This window comes from Ursus arctos, unplaced genomic scaffold, assembly GCF_023065955.2.
Source record: "Ursus arctos isolate Adak ecotype North America unplaced genomic scaffold, UrsArc2.0 scaffold_24, whole genome shotgun sequence".
Taxonomy (NCBI): domain Eukaryota; kingdom Metazoa; phylum Chordata; class Mammalia; order Carnivora; family Ursidae; genus Ursus; species Ursus arctos.
Genome location: NW_026622919.1, coordinates 695945 through 710035, shown reverse-complemented (window position 1 = coordinate 710035; position 14091 = coordinate 695945). Strand labels below are relative to the sequence as shown.

General features: G+C 45.2%; 1 protein-coding gene across 1 annotated transcript in view; it reads left to right on the top strand.

Annotated features, from left to right (window-relative positions):
* Positions 1-139: 139 nt before the first annotated feature.
* Positions 140-14091, top strand: part of FOXK2 (forkhead box K2) — a 69328-nt gene continuing 55376 nt past the window's right edge. Inside the window, exon 1 of the mRNA XM_026483810.4 lies at positions 140-552. Coding sequence (XP_026339595.2) covers positions 140-552 — 413 coding nt within the window. The remainder of the gene's footprint in view (positions 553-14091) is intronic.

Sequence of the window (14091 nt, the reverse complement as noted above, 5' to 3'; positions counted from 1 at the left end):
CGCCCGCCGGCTCGCAGCGCGCCGCGCGTGTCCCGCCCCTCGCCGCCGCTCGTCGCTCGCCGGCCGGCGGCCTCGCGCGGCCCTCAGCTCCGTGGCGGCGGCGGCGGCGGCGGAAGGCGGCCCGGGCCCTCGCAGGCCCATGGCGGCGGCCGCGGCGCTCCCGGGCGCGGGCGGGCCTCCCGCGGGCGGCGGGGCCGGGGGCGGCGGGGGCGCGGGCGGAGGGTCGCCACCGGGCGGCTGGGCCGTGGCGCGCCTCGAGGGCCGCGAGTTCGAGTACCTGATGAAGAAGCGCTCGGTGACCATCGGGCGCAACTCGTCGCAGGGCTCGGTGGACGTGAGCATGGGCCACTCGAGCTTCATCTCGCGGCGCCACCTCGAGATCTTCACGCCCCCGGGCGGCGGCGGCCATGGCGGGGCGGCCCCGGAGCCGTCCGCGCAGCCCGGGCCCGACGCCGGCGGCGACTTCTACCTGCGCTGCCTGGGCAAGAACGGCGTGTTCGTGGACGGCGTGTTCCAGAGGCGCGGGGCGCCGCCGCTGCAGCTGCCGCGCGTGTGAGTGGGGCCGGGGGCCCGCGGGCGGGGGGGCGGGGGAGGGGGCCAGGGGCGGCGGCCTGGCCGGCGGGGCCGCCGACCCGCGCGAGCCGTGCGGACCCGGCCCCGGCATCCGCCCCCGGCCCCGGTCCTGCCCGCGGGGAGGACGCGGATCCGGACCCAGACCCGCAGCCCTGGCCTTGCCCGTCCTGTCCACGGCCAGGACCTACACCTGGACCCACCAGCCGGGCCAGATCCCGATCCACGACCCCGGCGCCCCGGCCCACGAGCGGGACGCGGACCGGCCTCCCCTTCCCGCAGCCGGAGGCCCGGGCAGCTGTGCACGTGGGCCGATGCAGCCTTTCTAGGACCTCGCCTATATTGTTCATAACCAGCGTGTAGGTAGCACTGGAGACGCGGCACAGTCCAGTGGGGCAGCAGCCCCACACTAAAATCCGCATAGTCTTCGCTTAAAATCCGAGCCTTAACAGTGATGGGTTGCTTGATACTTCCTTTTTGTGCTTCAGGTTTTCAGTAGTGAAATATTTTAAGTGTATGTTTTGAGCTGCAAGGACTGCTTTTTCCCCCGTCGTATTTTTAGTAACCTAAAAATTGCAGACTCTTCAAGCATGATACATTTTAAAATCCGCTCTCTGCACCTTAAAATTTGGGGAAAACTGGATACTTCTTATAGGACTTTGCTTTTCAGTTCGTCCATTATTTAGAAACTATAAAGTGTCATAGGGTGTTAGGTGAGCTTCATGGGGGTTGTCGGCCTCACTACAAAAGCGATTTAGCTTGGTTCTCTGGTTTTATGAAGTTACCATTTACTTTGCTTGAAAAACAAACTTGCTGTCTAGGAAATGCTAATTAGTCCGCAGGGGCTCCTTTCTAGATCATTGCAAATAGAGCCTTTGTCCACAAAGTTTTTAACTGCTTTCAGTTGCTGGAGATGCTGATAAGAGCTGTTAACTTTTCTTAATTCCTTGATTTTTGTGCGTGTGTGCTGTGCTGTTGTTCAGACGGTCTGGAGAGTTGCACTAACCTGTTTCTGAGACCTCGATGGGCGTGTTTCAGGGAAGGCTGTTTGTGTGTGCTGCAGACTGGGTCAACTCAGTGGTAGGGGCCCCGCAGCTGCTGCTTTAATCAGACAGTTTGTTTACAAACAACTTGATGTCACAACAAAGGCTTTTATATCTTTACTCTGAGGGTTTTGAGGTTTTTAAGGAAAATTCTCTTACTGTCGTCAGACCTGCTTACGTTGACATGCTAATCATAAGTTGACCTTTTGGTGAGGGAGCAGGAATCAGACTTTTTGAGGGGTACAGTGCAACCCGAAGATGGGCTGAGTAAAAGACGCGGTGCGGTGGAGGCAGAGCCTCTGACCTTCACCTCCAGTTTGTGCACGGGGAAGAGAATCTGGGGCCACCAAGGCTTCCATGGGCCCTGCACTTCTTACGGGCCCAGGGATTTTTTTCACGGAAGGGTTTTGGCATTTTTACAGCGTGAAATAAGTAGGTAACTGGTAACTTTGTAGCACCTCTTTTTGTAAGACATCATTCCTACATGTTCCGTGTAAAGACAGTTGGTACTAGCTAAATGTAGATAAATTGTTTTAAAAAATCTTTTTCTTGAAACTAAACATAGTTTTACAAGTTCTTTTTAAGTCAAAAAGTTAAGTTGTATAAGTTTGAAAGCATGTGTAATTTAGAGCAGTTATGCAGATTTGTCCACTGAATTGAAAATCACTGTACAAGTTAAAAAAAACACGACAGTCCGTGGTTGGTGTCTTATTTGAATGACAGTGATTTTAGTCCAATTCCAATTTTAGAGTGAATTTGTATTTTGTAGCTGGTGTTAAAACTTTACATACACAGAACTTGGAGAGTACATAAATAATTTAGGCTTAAAGTATGATTTATCATTTTATTAAAATAGCAAATAATGTGTTAATTTAGGGGGAATAGAGAAAGATGAGGACTGTGATCCTGTGTGTTGGATGTTGTATTTTTTTTTTTTTTTTAATTTTATTTATTGGGGCGCCTGGGTGGCACAGCGGTTAAAGCGTCTGCCTTCGGCTCAGGGCGTGATCCCGGCGTTACAGGATCGAACCCCACATCAGGCTCCTCCGCTATGAGCCTGTTTCTTCCTCTCCCACTCCCCCTGCTTGTGTTCCCTCTCTCGCTGGCTGTCTCTATCTCTGTCAAATAAATAAATAAAATCTTAAAAAAAAAAAAAGATTTTATTTATTTATTTATTTGATAGAGAGAGAGAGGCAGCGAGAGAGGGAACATAAGCGGGGGGGTGGGAGAGGGAGAAGCAGGCTTCCTGCCAAACAGGGAGCCCGATGCGGGGCTTGATCCCAGAATACTGGGATCATGACCTGAGCCTAAGGCAGACGCTCAACGACTGAGCCACCCAGGCGCCCCAGCTGTTGTATTTTAAACAGTTTGGGTAAGATCTTGGTTTTTCCATGATGGTTGGTGAGCAAAACCGGGATCCTCAAGTGTGTGGGGAGTTTGCTGAGCATACACATGAGTGCCAGGGCATGCGGTTTTCCAGAAAACAGGTGATTTCCACAAATCCTTGATTTTCAGCCAAGTGTGTGGGGCTGTGTGTACAAATACGCAAAGGTGTTTTCCTCTTCGGGAGCATCTAACTCACTGCAGGTGCAGGTGTTACTGGTCCTGGGGAATTCTCTGGGGTGGGCTCAGTGGAAGAACCGTGGGCCACCTGTGGGGGGGGGGGGGCGCTCCTGAAAATGAGCAGGTGGAGGTGGCCTTATGGGTGTTCCTGGGCCAGTAGCCTGGTGCTGAAGAACATGGAATTTAGGCCGGAAGGAACCTTGGGCCTGGTTGTGGAGTGTGAGATTTGCCTGGGTCTGGTTGGGGAGCATTTTCAATATGGTCAGTGACAGAATGAAGAATGTCCTCTTTGAGGACGGGGTTCTTATTTGTCTAGGGACCTGGTCTGGTGCGTGAGTGGGCAATAAAATGTTTTAGGAAGATCTGCTGGGCAGGAATGTCTGGGTGTGTTGTTGCTCTTACTGTTGCCACGGTAGCAAACTAAGTATAATTCATAAATAAGAGTAAGCAGCTCTTTAACAGTTGTTCAAGTACTTTGAAATGTCAAGTGAATTTGACGTATTTTTGATCAGAAAGGTCCTAGAATATCTAATAGCCAAACATAAATAGAACAGGTTGAATTTGCTGTTGCCCCAAACTGTTTAACATGTGAAACTACAATTGTTTTTATTTAGAAAAGCGACCCTGTTCCTGTGCTAAATTACCTGCCAATGAGTTTGTGATACAGCGTTTCTTTCTTTCTTGTATGGCATGTTTTAACTTGCAGATTAAGTTTGGTAATGTCACGTTTGAAGACTTTCTCATTAAATCAGGGATAGCATCCTCAAAGGTTAGAACTGGAGAGAGGTGAGCAGGGAGTGGCTTCTGGAGCTTTCCAGGTGAAGACTCCAAGAAAAGAACTGAAAGAACTCACATTGACTTGGTCATGCTTAGAAGTGGGGATGGGACAAAACTGAGGTTCCCAGAGAATACCAGTAATAGAAAGAGGAGAATAAGAGTGCCAGGAGAGGAGATGGCCTCAGGAAAGTGCAGTGACTCAAATGTCACCAATGTCATGTTCCACGGGGAGCCATAGGCTTGGTGATCAGGACCTCTTGGAGGATGAGGAAGGCAGCTGGGTGTGGGACTGGAGAGTGAAGGGAAGTGAGGGTGTAAGAGGCTTGTGGGGTAGGGGGCTATTGTAAGGAGGGTGGAGGTAAGAGTAGGCTTAGGAGGAGTGGAGACCCTGTGGGTCACCAGGGCTAACTGGGTGAAGGAATCCCGAGAGGCACAGCCGAGGCCTGGTTGGCCCCCAGAGCGGACACAGACAAGGTGTGAAGGACAGGGTTTCCGGTAGGAGAAGATCCAATGGGGATGTCTTGTTTGAAGACCAGAGCAGACCTGCTAGTGAGGTCTGTTGTGTTTTCTTGTTCTAGGGCTGTGGGGTTGGCTGAGATGCCTTCATTTTATGACCCAAGACTGACCAACTTGTATACAAAGCTGAGAGCAGGGAACCAAGATGGCTGGACTCCAGAACCCAGGAGCAGGTGGCGTGTAGTGGCATATACATAGTAGAGGGACAGAGGTGCATTGCACTTTGAAAAGTGCTCGGCGTACAAATTAATTGCTTTTAATGACCACTGTGTGCTTTTCTTTAAAAGCTATAATATGCTTTCGTTTGCCAAACTGAGATATATTTTATCACTGATTTGTAGATATTGGGAGCACAGGGCAACTATTTTAATATAACTGTTAATTTACTAAGTTAAAAATAACCCAACAACTGGGTTAACTTCTACTTTACCTAGTATGTAGTAATTCTTCCAGGGGTAAAACTCAGTTTATTTTAATGTTTAATGAGTGGTTTAAGACAGTTTAGATTTAAAATAACTTGAATTCGTAATGCATTTTGAGAAACAAGCCTATGATGCAGGACCTGTAACCTGCAGTGGTCGTATATGTACTGACTGTATCAGGAGGTGGTGAGGATGGGCTCTGGAGCTGGACACCCTGGGGCTAGATTCCACCCCTGCCACTTAACCTGTTTGAATTTTCGTTCTCATGTGTAACATGGGATGACCACTGTCTGACGTTGAGTGACACAGTTAGCCCTGTGTCTGTGTCCCTGCTACATCAGGGGCTGCATGTGTTTTGTCCATCACAGTGTCCTGGTGTGAAGAGGCCCATGAGGACTTAATATGCCAGAAAATGTGACACAAGGGCAGCAATGTTCCTGAGGGCCGGCACTCTTCAACTTGCTCATAGCTCTATGCACAGGCACACATGCCTGTAGTAAATTGATCTGGGGCCTCTTGGAGTAGTGAGTCAAGCTTGAAGTTTCTTCAGCTGGGAGAAGTTGCCCCCTCCTTCCTAGCACCTAAGCGTAAGAACAGGCCGTGGGAGTGGTTGGTGTTGCCCAGCAGGCTGGGCCAGGAGAAGTCCATTGGGGGTGCCCTCCCTCTTGAAGCCTCTGTTCTGGTTCTGTTCCCTTCCAAATTGTAAGCATCACCACAAACCTTTCCTCATTCAGGGGAAAAGGAAAAGTGTCTCTGCCTTGGATGCAAAGTCAGGGAAGGGAACTGGTTAAAAGTTGTGTTCTGTTTCTGGTCTGATTTGAAGGATACTTGTTCATTAATGCCATTGGCCAAACTGTTGTTTTGGAAATTAGGGCTGGCTTCTCTGCTCAGTTGAAGAACTTTGTAGTTTACAATGCACTGTTTTTCTTTTTAGAACTGTTTTTTTATTGAGGTGTAAGGAACCACATATACTTTTGAAGCTTGGGCTATGGCTTCTTCCTGGGAGGCAGTACAGACCTGAAGCTGGGCTCCCTTGCAGGCCTGTCAAGTCACCTGAGTGCTTCCCAGGCTGACATCGGTGCTCAGGACCCTTAGTAGTAGGTTGTGGAGCCTGTTCTCAGGACTAGCAGGCCCCCCGCCCCCTTGTGCTATCTGGCTAAGGGAGGCAGAGATGTTCCCTCTTCATCATCTTGTGCTGTAACTCACCTCGCTCAAGTTTCTTTCTGCTGGTCTTCCATGGTGTGGGGACCAGGTCCTGTATGTGTTTGTATCCTCCTGGAAATGGCACAGAGCTGTCATCGCTTGGTATATATCTGAAATAGGTGTACCCACTGAGGGCTGATTTAGGATGTTACTGTTACGTCAACATTCTCAAGTGCTGTTCATCTGTCTAGTGATGGGGCTCCAGTCAGACTTGACTCCCCCAGTTACCAGTACGTCCCATCTAAATCCATAGTTGCAGAAGCTCAGCAAAGCTTCATGCATAAGTGGCGGAAATATTCCAGAAGATGAGGCTGTTATACTAACAACAGATATTTCCATTGTGAAAATGCAACAATTCTTGTTTTGCTGAGGACAAAGGTATTTGGGTATTTGGCTTTTTTTTTTTTTTTAATATTTTATTTATTTATTTGACAGCCAGCGAGAGAGGGAACACAAGCAGGGGGAGTGGGAGAGGAAGAAGCAGTCTTATAGCGGAGGAGCCTGATGTGGGGCTCGATCCCATAACGCCGGGATCACGCCCTGAGCCGAAGGCAGACGCTTAACGACTGCACCACCCAGGCGCCCCAAGGGTATTTGGCTTTTTTTTTTTTTTTTTTTAACGAAGAAAAGATGGTTTCTAAAATAAGGAAGCTTTTAATTAAGACATTGACATCTTGGATAGTATTCTTATCTGTTTAACATTTCTGCATAGCTCATGTTTTCTTTTATGTTTGGGTTTTGGAGCAGTTTACAGTATCTTAAATAATGATAATATAGTAAGTCAGTTCTCACACTTCTGGCCCCAGTTTTTGATGAGGATTTTTTTTAATATGAAACAATACACCAGGGCTTGTTGAAGGCACACATCACTGTTTATGATCTGAAGCAATTTGAACACCATGGCAAGATGCTAACTGCTGTCATCCCAGGAAGTGCCCACATGGGGAGATTAGGAAGCACTTTTTAGAAACCTGCCTTTCCTGGGGTGCCTGGGTGGCTCAGTCAGTTAAGTGTCCAACTCTTGATTTCAGTTCAGGTCCTGATCTTGGGGTCATGAGATCTAGCCCCAGATTAGGCTCTGTGGTCATTGTGGAGTCTGCTTAAGATTCTTCTCTCCCTCTGTTCCTTCCCTCTCCCAACCCCTTGTGGGCACACTCTCTCTCCAGAAAGCAAGCAAGCATGCAAGCTAGCTAGCTAGCTGCCTTTCCTGTATGCATCAATTTCTAGAGTGTATGTTTGGTGTTCTGCCGAGAATTCCATAGGGATTTTAGACATTATTTGGCTTTTGCTGCAGTTTGTCATTTGGGACAGAGTGCTTATGTGTCTTATGCAGTGAAAGGTATCAGAGTACAACAGTGGTTCTTACCATGGCCCCCTCCCCTCCCTGGGATACTTGGCAATATCTAGAGACATGCTAGGTTGGTACAACTGGGAGGGGGTGCTGCTTCTGGCATCTAGTGGGCCAGGGCCATGGACGTTGATAAAAATACCGTAATGCACAGGATAGTCCCTCCCCCAACAGATAATGATCCAACCCCAAATATCAGTAGTGGGGAGGAAGGGACCCCCCCCCCCCCCGGGGGCACAGTCTTAGGGCAGTTGATAACAGCAGTTGGATATTATTCTTTTTTTTTTTTTTTTAAGATTTTATTTATTTATGTGACAGAGAGACAGCCAGCGAGAGAGGGAACACAGCAGGGGAGTGGGAGAGGAAGAAGCAGGCTCCCAGCGGAGGAGCCCTATGTGGGACTTGATCACGGAACGCTGGGATCACGCCCTGAGCCGAAGGCAGACGCCCAACGACTGCGCTACCCAGGCGCCCCCAGTTGGATATTATTCTTGGTGCTATTTTAAGTGAATCTTAGTAATTTTTTACAGACCATACCTATTTAAAACCTTTAAGCTAACAAAGCATTTGTTTCAAAGTCAGTGGCAGGCACCTTCCTAAAATGAAGTGTGAGGTGAAGAGGCCTGATGTGGAATCATTCCCTTGCGGTTTTGGAAGGATACACACAGAAGAACACCCTCTATAAATCGTAGCTAGGTTGTAAGATTGGTCTTAGTATTTTAAGGATTAGCCCAACATTCTCCCTCTTGGAATATGTACTTAGGCATATCTTGTTGGTAAAATTATTCTGAAAACATTTACAGTTAATGGGGGAAAAGAAACATTGAATTGTTCTGGTGGGGTGGTTTTTTTGTTTTGTTTTGTTTTTTTTGGTCCTGGTTCTCCTGAAAAATGAACTGGTGATGTAAGGGAGTATGACATTAGTGTCACTACAACCACATTAGGAAAGACTGCTGTCAGATGCCATTTTCTCATGGTATTTTGTCATAATAATTGGCAGATTGAAATTTATCTTTTGACTTTTACTTGAACAGATGGGATATAAAAAACCCTAAACAAGTAAGCTGGACACTTACTGTTATATTTTTTTGGTCTGTTTCAGTATATAGTAGCATTTTGAGTGTGTAGATGATGTTTTAACAATACTGCATTTTTGCCTGTGTCCTGTATTTTCTCTGCAAACATTTTTGCTACATAACTAATTGACTATAAGGCAGTTCTGCTGTAGAATATAAAATCATGAAAAATAAGAGAGACATTTATTAAAAAGGACCCAAAAAACATGAAAAATGAATAACAGAATTAAAAAAACTTTATTGCTGAGAAGACTGGTTGAGTGTCTCTCAGTTCCTGGTGTCCAGTAGGTGCTAGGTCAGTCTTAGGTCCCCTCTCTGTTCTGTGGAGGGCAGCTTTCCAGGGTCTTCACTTAAGAGCCACATCTCAGAGGTTGCTTGTTATTTCCTCTGTGACTTTCTCTCCACAAACCTCTCCACCTAGGAAATACTGAGGGTGAGGTAAGAACAAGTAATGCAGGCATTCATTAGTGAACAGTCTCATAGTACTGCTTGGACAGGGGAGGTAAGAGCCTCCTCCCCCATGTGATCAGGCTATTTAATCTCTCAATCTCAGGATCCTCTTCTGTAAACATGGATGTTACTGAATCGACTTCATGGGGTTGTGGTGTGGATTGCGTTTACCTGATACAGGAGAATTGGCTGAGTAAACATTAATATTTTTTTAAAGAAAAAAATTTAAATTTCTTGTCTCAAGTATTTTGATTGAAGAGTTTAATCCATTTATGTTTAAACTAATCAGTGGTAAGGAAAGACTTCTATTTTGCTGTTGTTCTTTATGTCTTAGCTTCATCATCCTGCATTTTCTTCCTAACTGCCTGATTTTATGTTTAGTTGATCTTCCTTTCCTTTCCTTTCCTTTCCTTTCCTTTCCTTTCTCTCTCTTTCTCTCTTTCTGTAGTAAACTGTTGTGATTCTCTTCTCATTTTCTTTTGTGTATATTTTAAAGATACTTTCTTTGTGGTTACCATGGGGATTATATTTAACATCCTAAATTGAAAGCCATCTATTTTGAATTGATAATGAACCTCAAAAATTCTCCTCCTGTATGTCTCCTTCCTCCTCCCTTTTATGTTGTCTCAGATTACATCTTTATACATTTTGTGCCAAATAACATATTTATAATTTTTATGCGTTTGCATTTTGAATCCTGTAGGAAATCAAAAGTGGAATTACAAGTCAGAATGACAGTAATTATTAATTTTTATGTTTTCTCATATATTTACCTTCACTGGAGATCTTTATTTCTTCATATGGTTTTGAACGACTGTTTCATGATCTTTTATTTCCACCTGAAGGACTCCCTTTAACTTTTCTTGTACGGCAGGTCTACTGTTAATGAATTCCCTTTTTGTTTATTGAGAAATGTCTTAACTTCTCATTTTTGAAGGACGGGTTTGCCAGATATAATTCTCAGCTGACAGTTTTAATTTTTTAATTTAATTTAATTTATTTATTAGCACTTTAAATGTCATGTCACTGTCTTTTGGCCTTCATGGCTTCTGATGAGAAATCAGCCATTAACCTAACTGAGGGTCCTTGTATGTGATGCGTTACTTCTCTCTTGCTGCTTTCAAGAGTCTCTCTTTGTCTTTTGATGGTTAATTATAATGTCTTGATATGGGTCCTTTGAATTTATCCCACTTGGGGTTTATGGAGTTTTTTGGATTTGTAGGTTTATGTCTTTCATCAGATTTGGGATGTTTTCGGCCATTATTTTTTCAAATATTTTCCTTCTGCCTCTATTTCTTTTCTCCTTTTGGGACTCCCATAATGTGCATGTTGGTCTGCTTATTGATGGCGCATTAGCCCTTTAAGGTTCTTTTCAGTCTTCTTTTTCCTTTCTGCTCCTCGGACATGGTAATTTCAGTTACACTGTCTTTAAGTTTGTGGATTCTTTGTTCTGCCTGCTCAAACATGCTGCTAGACCCCTATGGTAAATTTTTCATTTCATTTACAGTACTTTTCAACTTCAAGATTGCTGTTTTGTCCCTTCTTGTAATTTCTATTTTTTTTAAGATTTTATTAATTTATTTAACAGAGATAGAGACAGCCAGAGAGAGGGAACACAAGCAGGAGGAGTGGGAGAGGAAGAAGCCGGCTCATAGCGGAGGAGCCCGATGTGGGGCTCGATCCCATAACACCGGGATCACACCCTGAGCTGAAGGCAGATGCTTAACAACTGCACCACCCAGGCGCCCTTATTTTTTTGTTGATATTCCTGTTTCGTTCCTTTGTAATTTTCCTGATTTCCTTTAGTTCTTTGTGTTTTTGTTATCTGAGCATATATAACATGTTTTGTGTATTTTTGAAACACTTTTTTCCTTTCTTTCTTTTTTTTTAGATTTTAGAGTAATCTCTATAGGGGCGCCTGGGTGGCTCAGTCATTAAGCGTCTGCCTTTGGCTCAGGGCGTGATCCCAGCGTTCTGGGTTTGAGCCCCGCATTGGGCTCCTCTGCTGGGAGCCTGCTTCTTCCTCTCCCACTCCCCCTGCTTGTGTTCCCTCTCTCACTGGCTGTCTCTCTCTCTGTGTCAAATAAATAAATAAAATATTTTAAAAAAAAAAGTAATCTCTACAACCAATGTGGGGCTCTAATTTACAACCCTGAGATCAGGAGTCCTATCCTCTACCAACTGATTCAGCCAGGTGCCCGTGACATGGTTGTTTTAATGGACTGCATGTCTCACCTTCTTCAGAGATGGTTTCTCTCTCTTTTTTTTTTTTTTTTTAAGATTTTATTTATTTATTGGATAGAGAGAGAGACAGCGAGAGAGGGAACACAAACAGGGGGAGTGGGAGAGGGAGAAGCAGGCTTCCCGCTGAGCAGGGAGCCCAATGCAGGGCTCAATCCCAGGACTCTGGGATCATGACCTGAGCCGAAGGCAGATGCTTAATGACTGAGCCATCCAGGCGCCCCTCTTCAGAGATGGTTTCTGTTCATTTATTTTGTTATTTTGACTGAGTTGTGCTTTCCTGTTCTTTGTGTGCCTTTTGATTTTGTTGTCTTTGAAAACTGGACATTTGGCTATTACAGTGTAATAACTGTGGAAATCAGATATTCTTCCCTAAAGTGTGTTGTTTTTTATTTGTTAAAGGCTGTAGGAGTTCTCTTTGCCTAGTGACTTATCCAAACTATTATTGCGAAGACTGTTTTCCTTGACAGTGTAGTCCCTGAAGTCCTGTTTCATATCTTGTATTTAGCTGGTGTTTCAACCGAGATTTCCTGAGCACGAGCAGCTCTCCTGTCTCCCATTCTTTGCATATTGGCTCTGTGCCTGGGCCCTCCTTTAGCTCTTGATCAGGCTTGCACTGTGCCTAGGGATCAGCCCGAGGTGAAAACCCAGGGTCTTCTCAGGTCTTGTATAAGCATGCATCTTGCCCTAGACATGTGTGTGGTATTCTGAACTTCCTAGTATGACCTGTTACTTTTGAATGACCTAATTTCCCAGAGAATCTCTCCCCAGCTTTTGCCTTAGGCAATGTATTGTATGTTTAGACTGTAATCTTTAGCCATAGGTTCTGAGGGTGAGCTTGCAGTGTTTTCAAGCTTTTTCAGCCTGAGTTCTCAGTTAAACAAAACACCAGAGGAGTGCCTGTGTCACTCCTTCATGTCATCTGTGATAGGTTAGAATACACATACACAATAACTAGTGAACAAAGTCTGTTCTGTTCCCTAGAACCAGGAAAACAGCCCCATACTGGCAATCCTGGATGTCACCACTTTAAGACTGTGTTTACTTTAAGACCATTACTTTAAGACCTTCTATGCTTTAAGACTGTTAGTGCTTCAACACCAAGGCCTGCTGCTGCCCTGCCAGACGTAGTAGGGGCAGCAAAATCTAGAACCTGCCTGCCGTTCCGTGGCACCTCCTTCCTGAGCCAGCACTTGGTGGTGCCGTTCCGTGGCACCTCCTTCCTGAGCCAGCACTTGGTGGTTAAGTGCTCTAACTGGCTTGCAGAGTTTTCACAAATTGGTTCTGACAGTTGCTGCGTGTTTTCCAGTGTGTGTGTGTGTTTCTGTGTGGGGTGAGGGTGAATGAGAACTTGGAGCTTCTTGGTGAGAGCTGTTTTGTTGATGTCACTTCTGATGGTCAGTTCTTTTGAGTGAAAATTTTATTTTATTTTATTTTATTTTTTTAAAGATTTTATTTATTTATTCGACAGAGATAGAGACAGCCAGCGAGAGAGGGAACACAAGCAGGGGGAGTGGGAGGGGAAGAAGCAGGCTCATAGCGGAGGAGCCTGATGTGGGGCTCGATCCCAGAACACTGGGATCACGCCCTGAGCCGAAGGCAGACGCTTAACCGCTGTGCCACCCAGGCGCCCCTTGAGTGAAAATTTTAATTCTTCTAATTCTTAATTTTGTCATTTTGGATTGACTGAAATAGTAGCTGTTCTTTTTCTTGGATTTAGTGATGTGACAACATTTGAGTAAAATCAAGTTTATTATCCTATTTTTAAAAAGTGAAATAGAGTATGAAAAATTTCTAAATTCCTTCGAGTGCAAAATGACATGAAAGTCAGACTATCATTCTTAATAAGTCTATCTTGGCGGGGCGCCTGGGTGGCTCAGTCAGTGAAGCATCTGCCTTCGGCTCAGGTCATGATCTCAGGTCCTGGGATCAAGCCCCACATCAGGCTCCTTGCTCAGTGGGGAGCCTGCTTCTCCCCCTCCCTCTGACCCTCCTCCCCGCTTGTACACTCTAATTCTCCCTCTGTCTCTCTGTATCTCAATTAAAATAAATAAAATATTTAAAAAATAAGTCTATCTTGTCTCTTAGTAATTTGAATCAGGAAATATGAAATTCTTCAGTGATCTTATACTGTTGATATGTTGGTTTCATTTTCTTTAAAAACACCCCCCGCCAAAAGCCAAGACCATAATGGTGATTTTTGTTAAAGAAATGTTTCCTAATACTTGCAGTCCTAGGAAGAACATTTTGCTTTAATATAAAGGAAGAAATCATTTTGCATTTAAGTTACTAAAATGTTTTAAAATGTTACCGTGTATGTAGCATACCATTGGGGAGAGTAGAATTCATACCTATGCATGGTGATGAGGATGGGTTAGCAGCTGCCCGTGAGGGCACACTACCTTACCCAGTACCTGTTCTCAGTTGCTCTGTGAATTTTGTTGAGTTGATTCCTTTTTTCTTTTTAAGATTTTATTTATTTATTTGAGAGAGAGAGAGAGCACCCATGTGTGAGTGGGGGTGGGGGGCAGGGGGGAGCAAAGGGAGAGAGAGAATCCTAAGCAGACTCCGAGCTGAGCGTGGAGCTGACACAGGACTGGATCCCATGACCCTGAGACCACGACCTGAGCCGAAATGAAGAGTCAGCCGCTCAACTGACAGAGCCACCCAGGCGCCCCTCTGTCAAATTGATTCTTGTCCCTATTTTAGGAGAGAATTTAGGCTTGGAGGGTAATATTCCGAAGGTGCATAGCTTAGAAATTCTAGATTCAAACCCACATCCAGTTTTTTGGCCATTGTTTTTAATCACTAAGCTCTATTCAAAGCCAAAAAACAGCCATTAATTAGAAGATTGGAAATCTACAAGACAAACTAAAATGGGT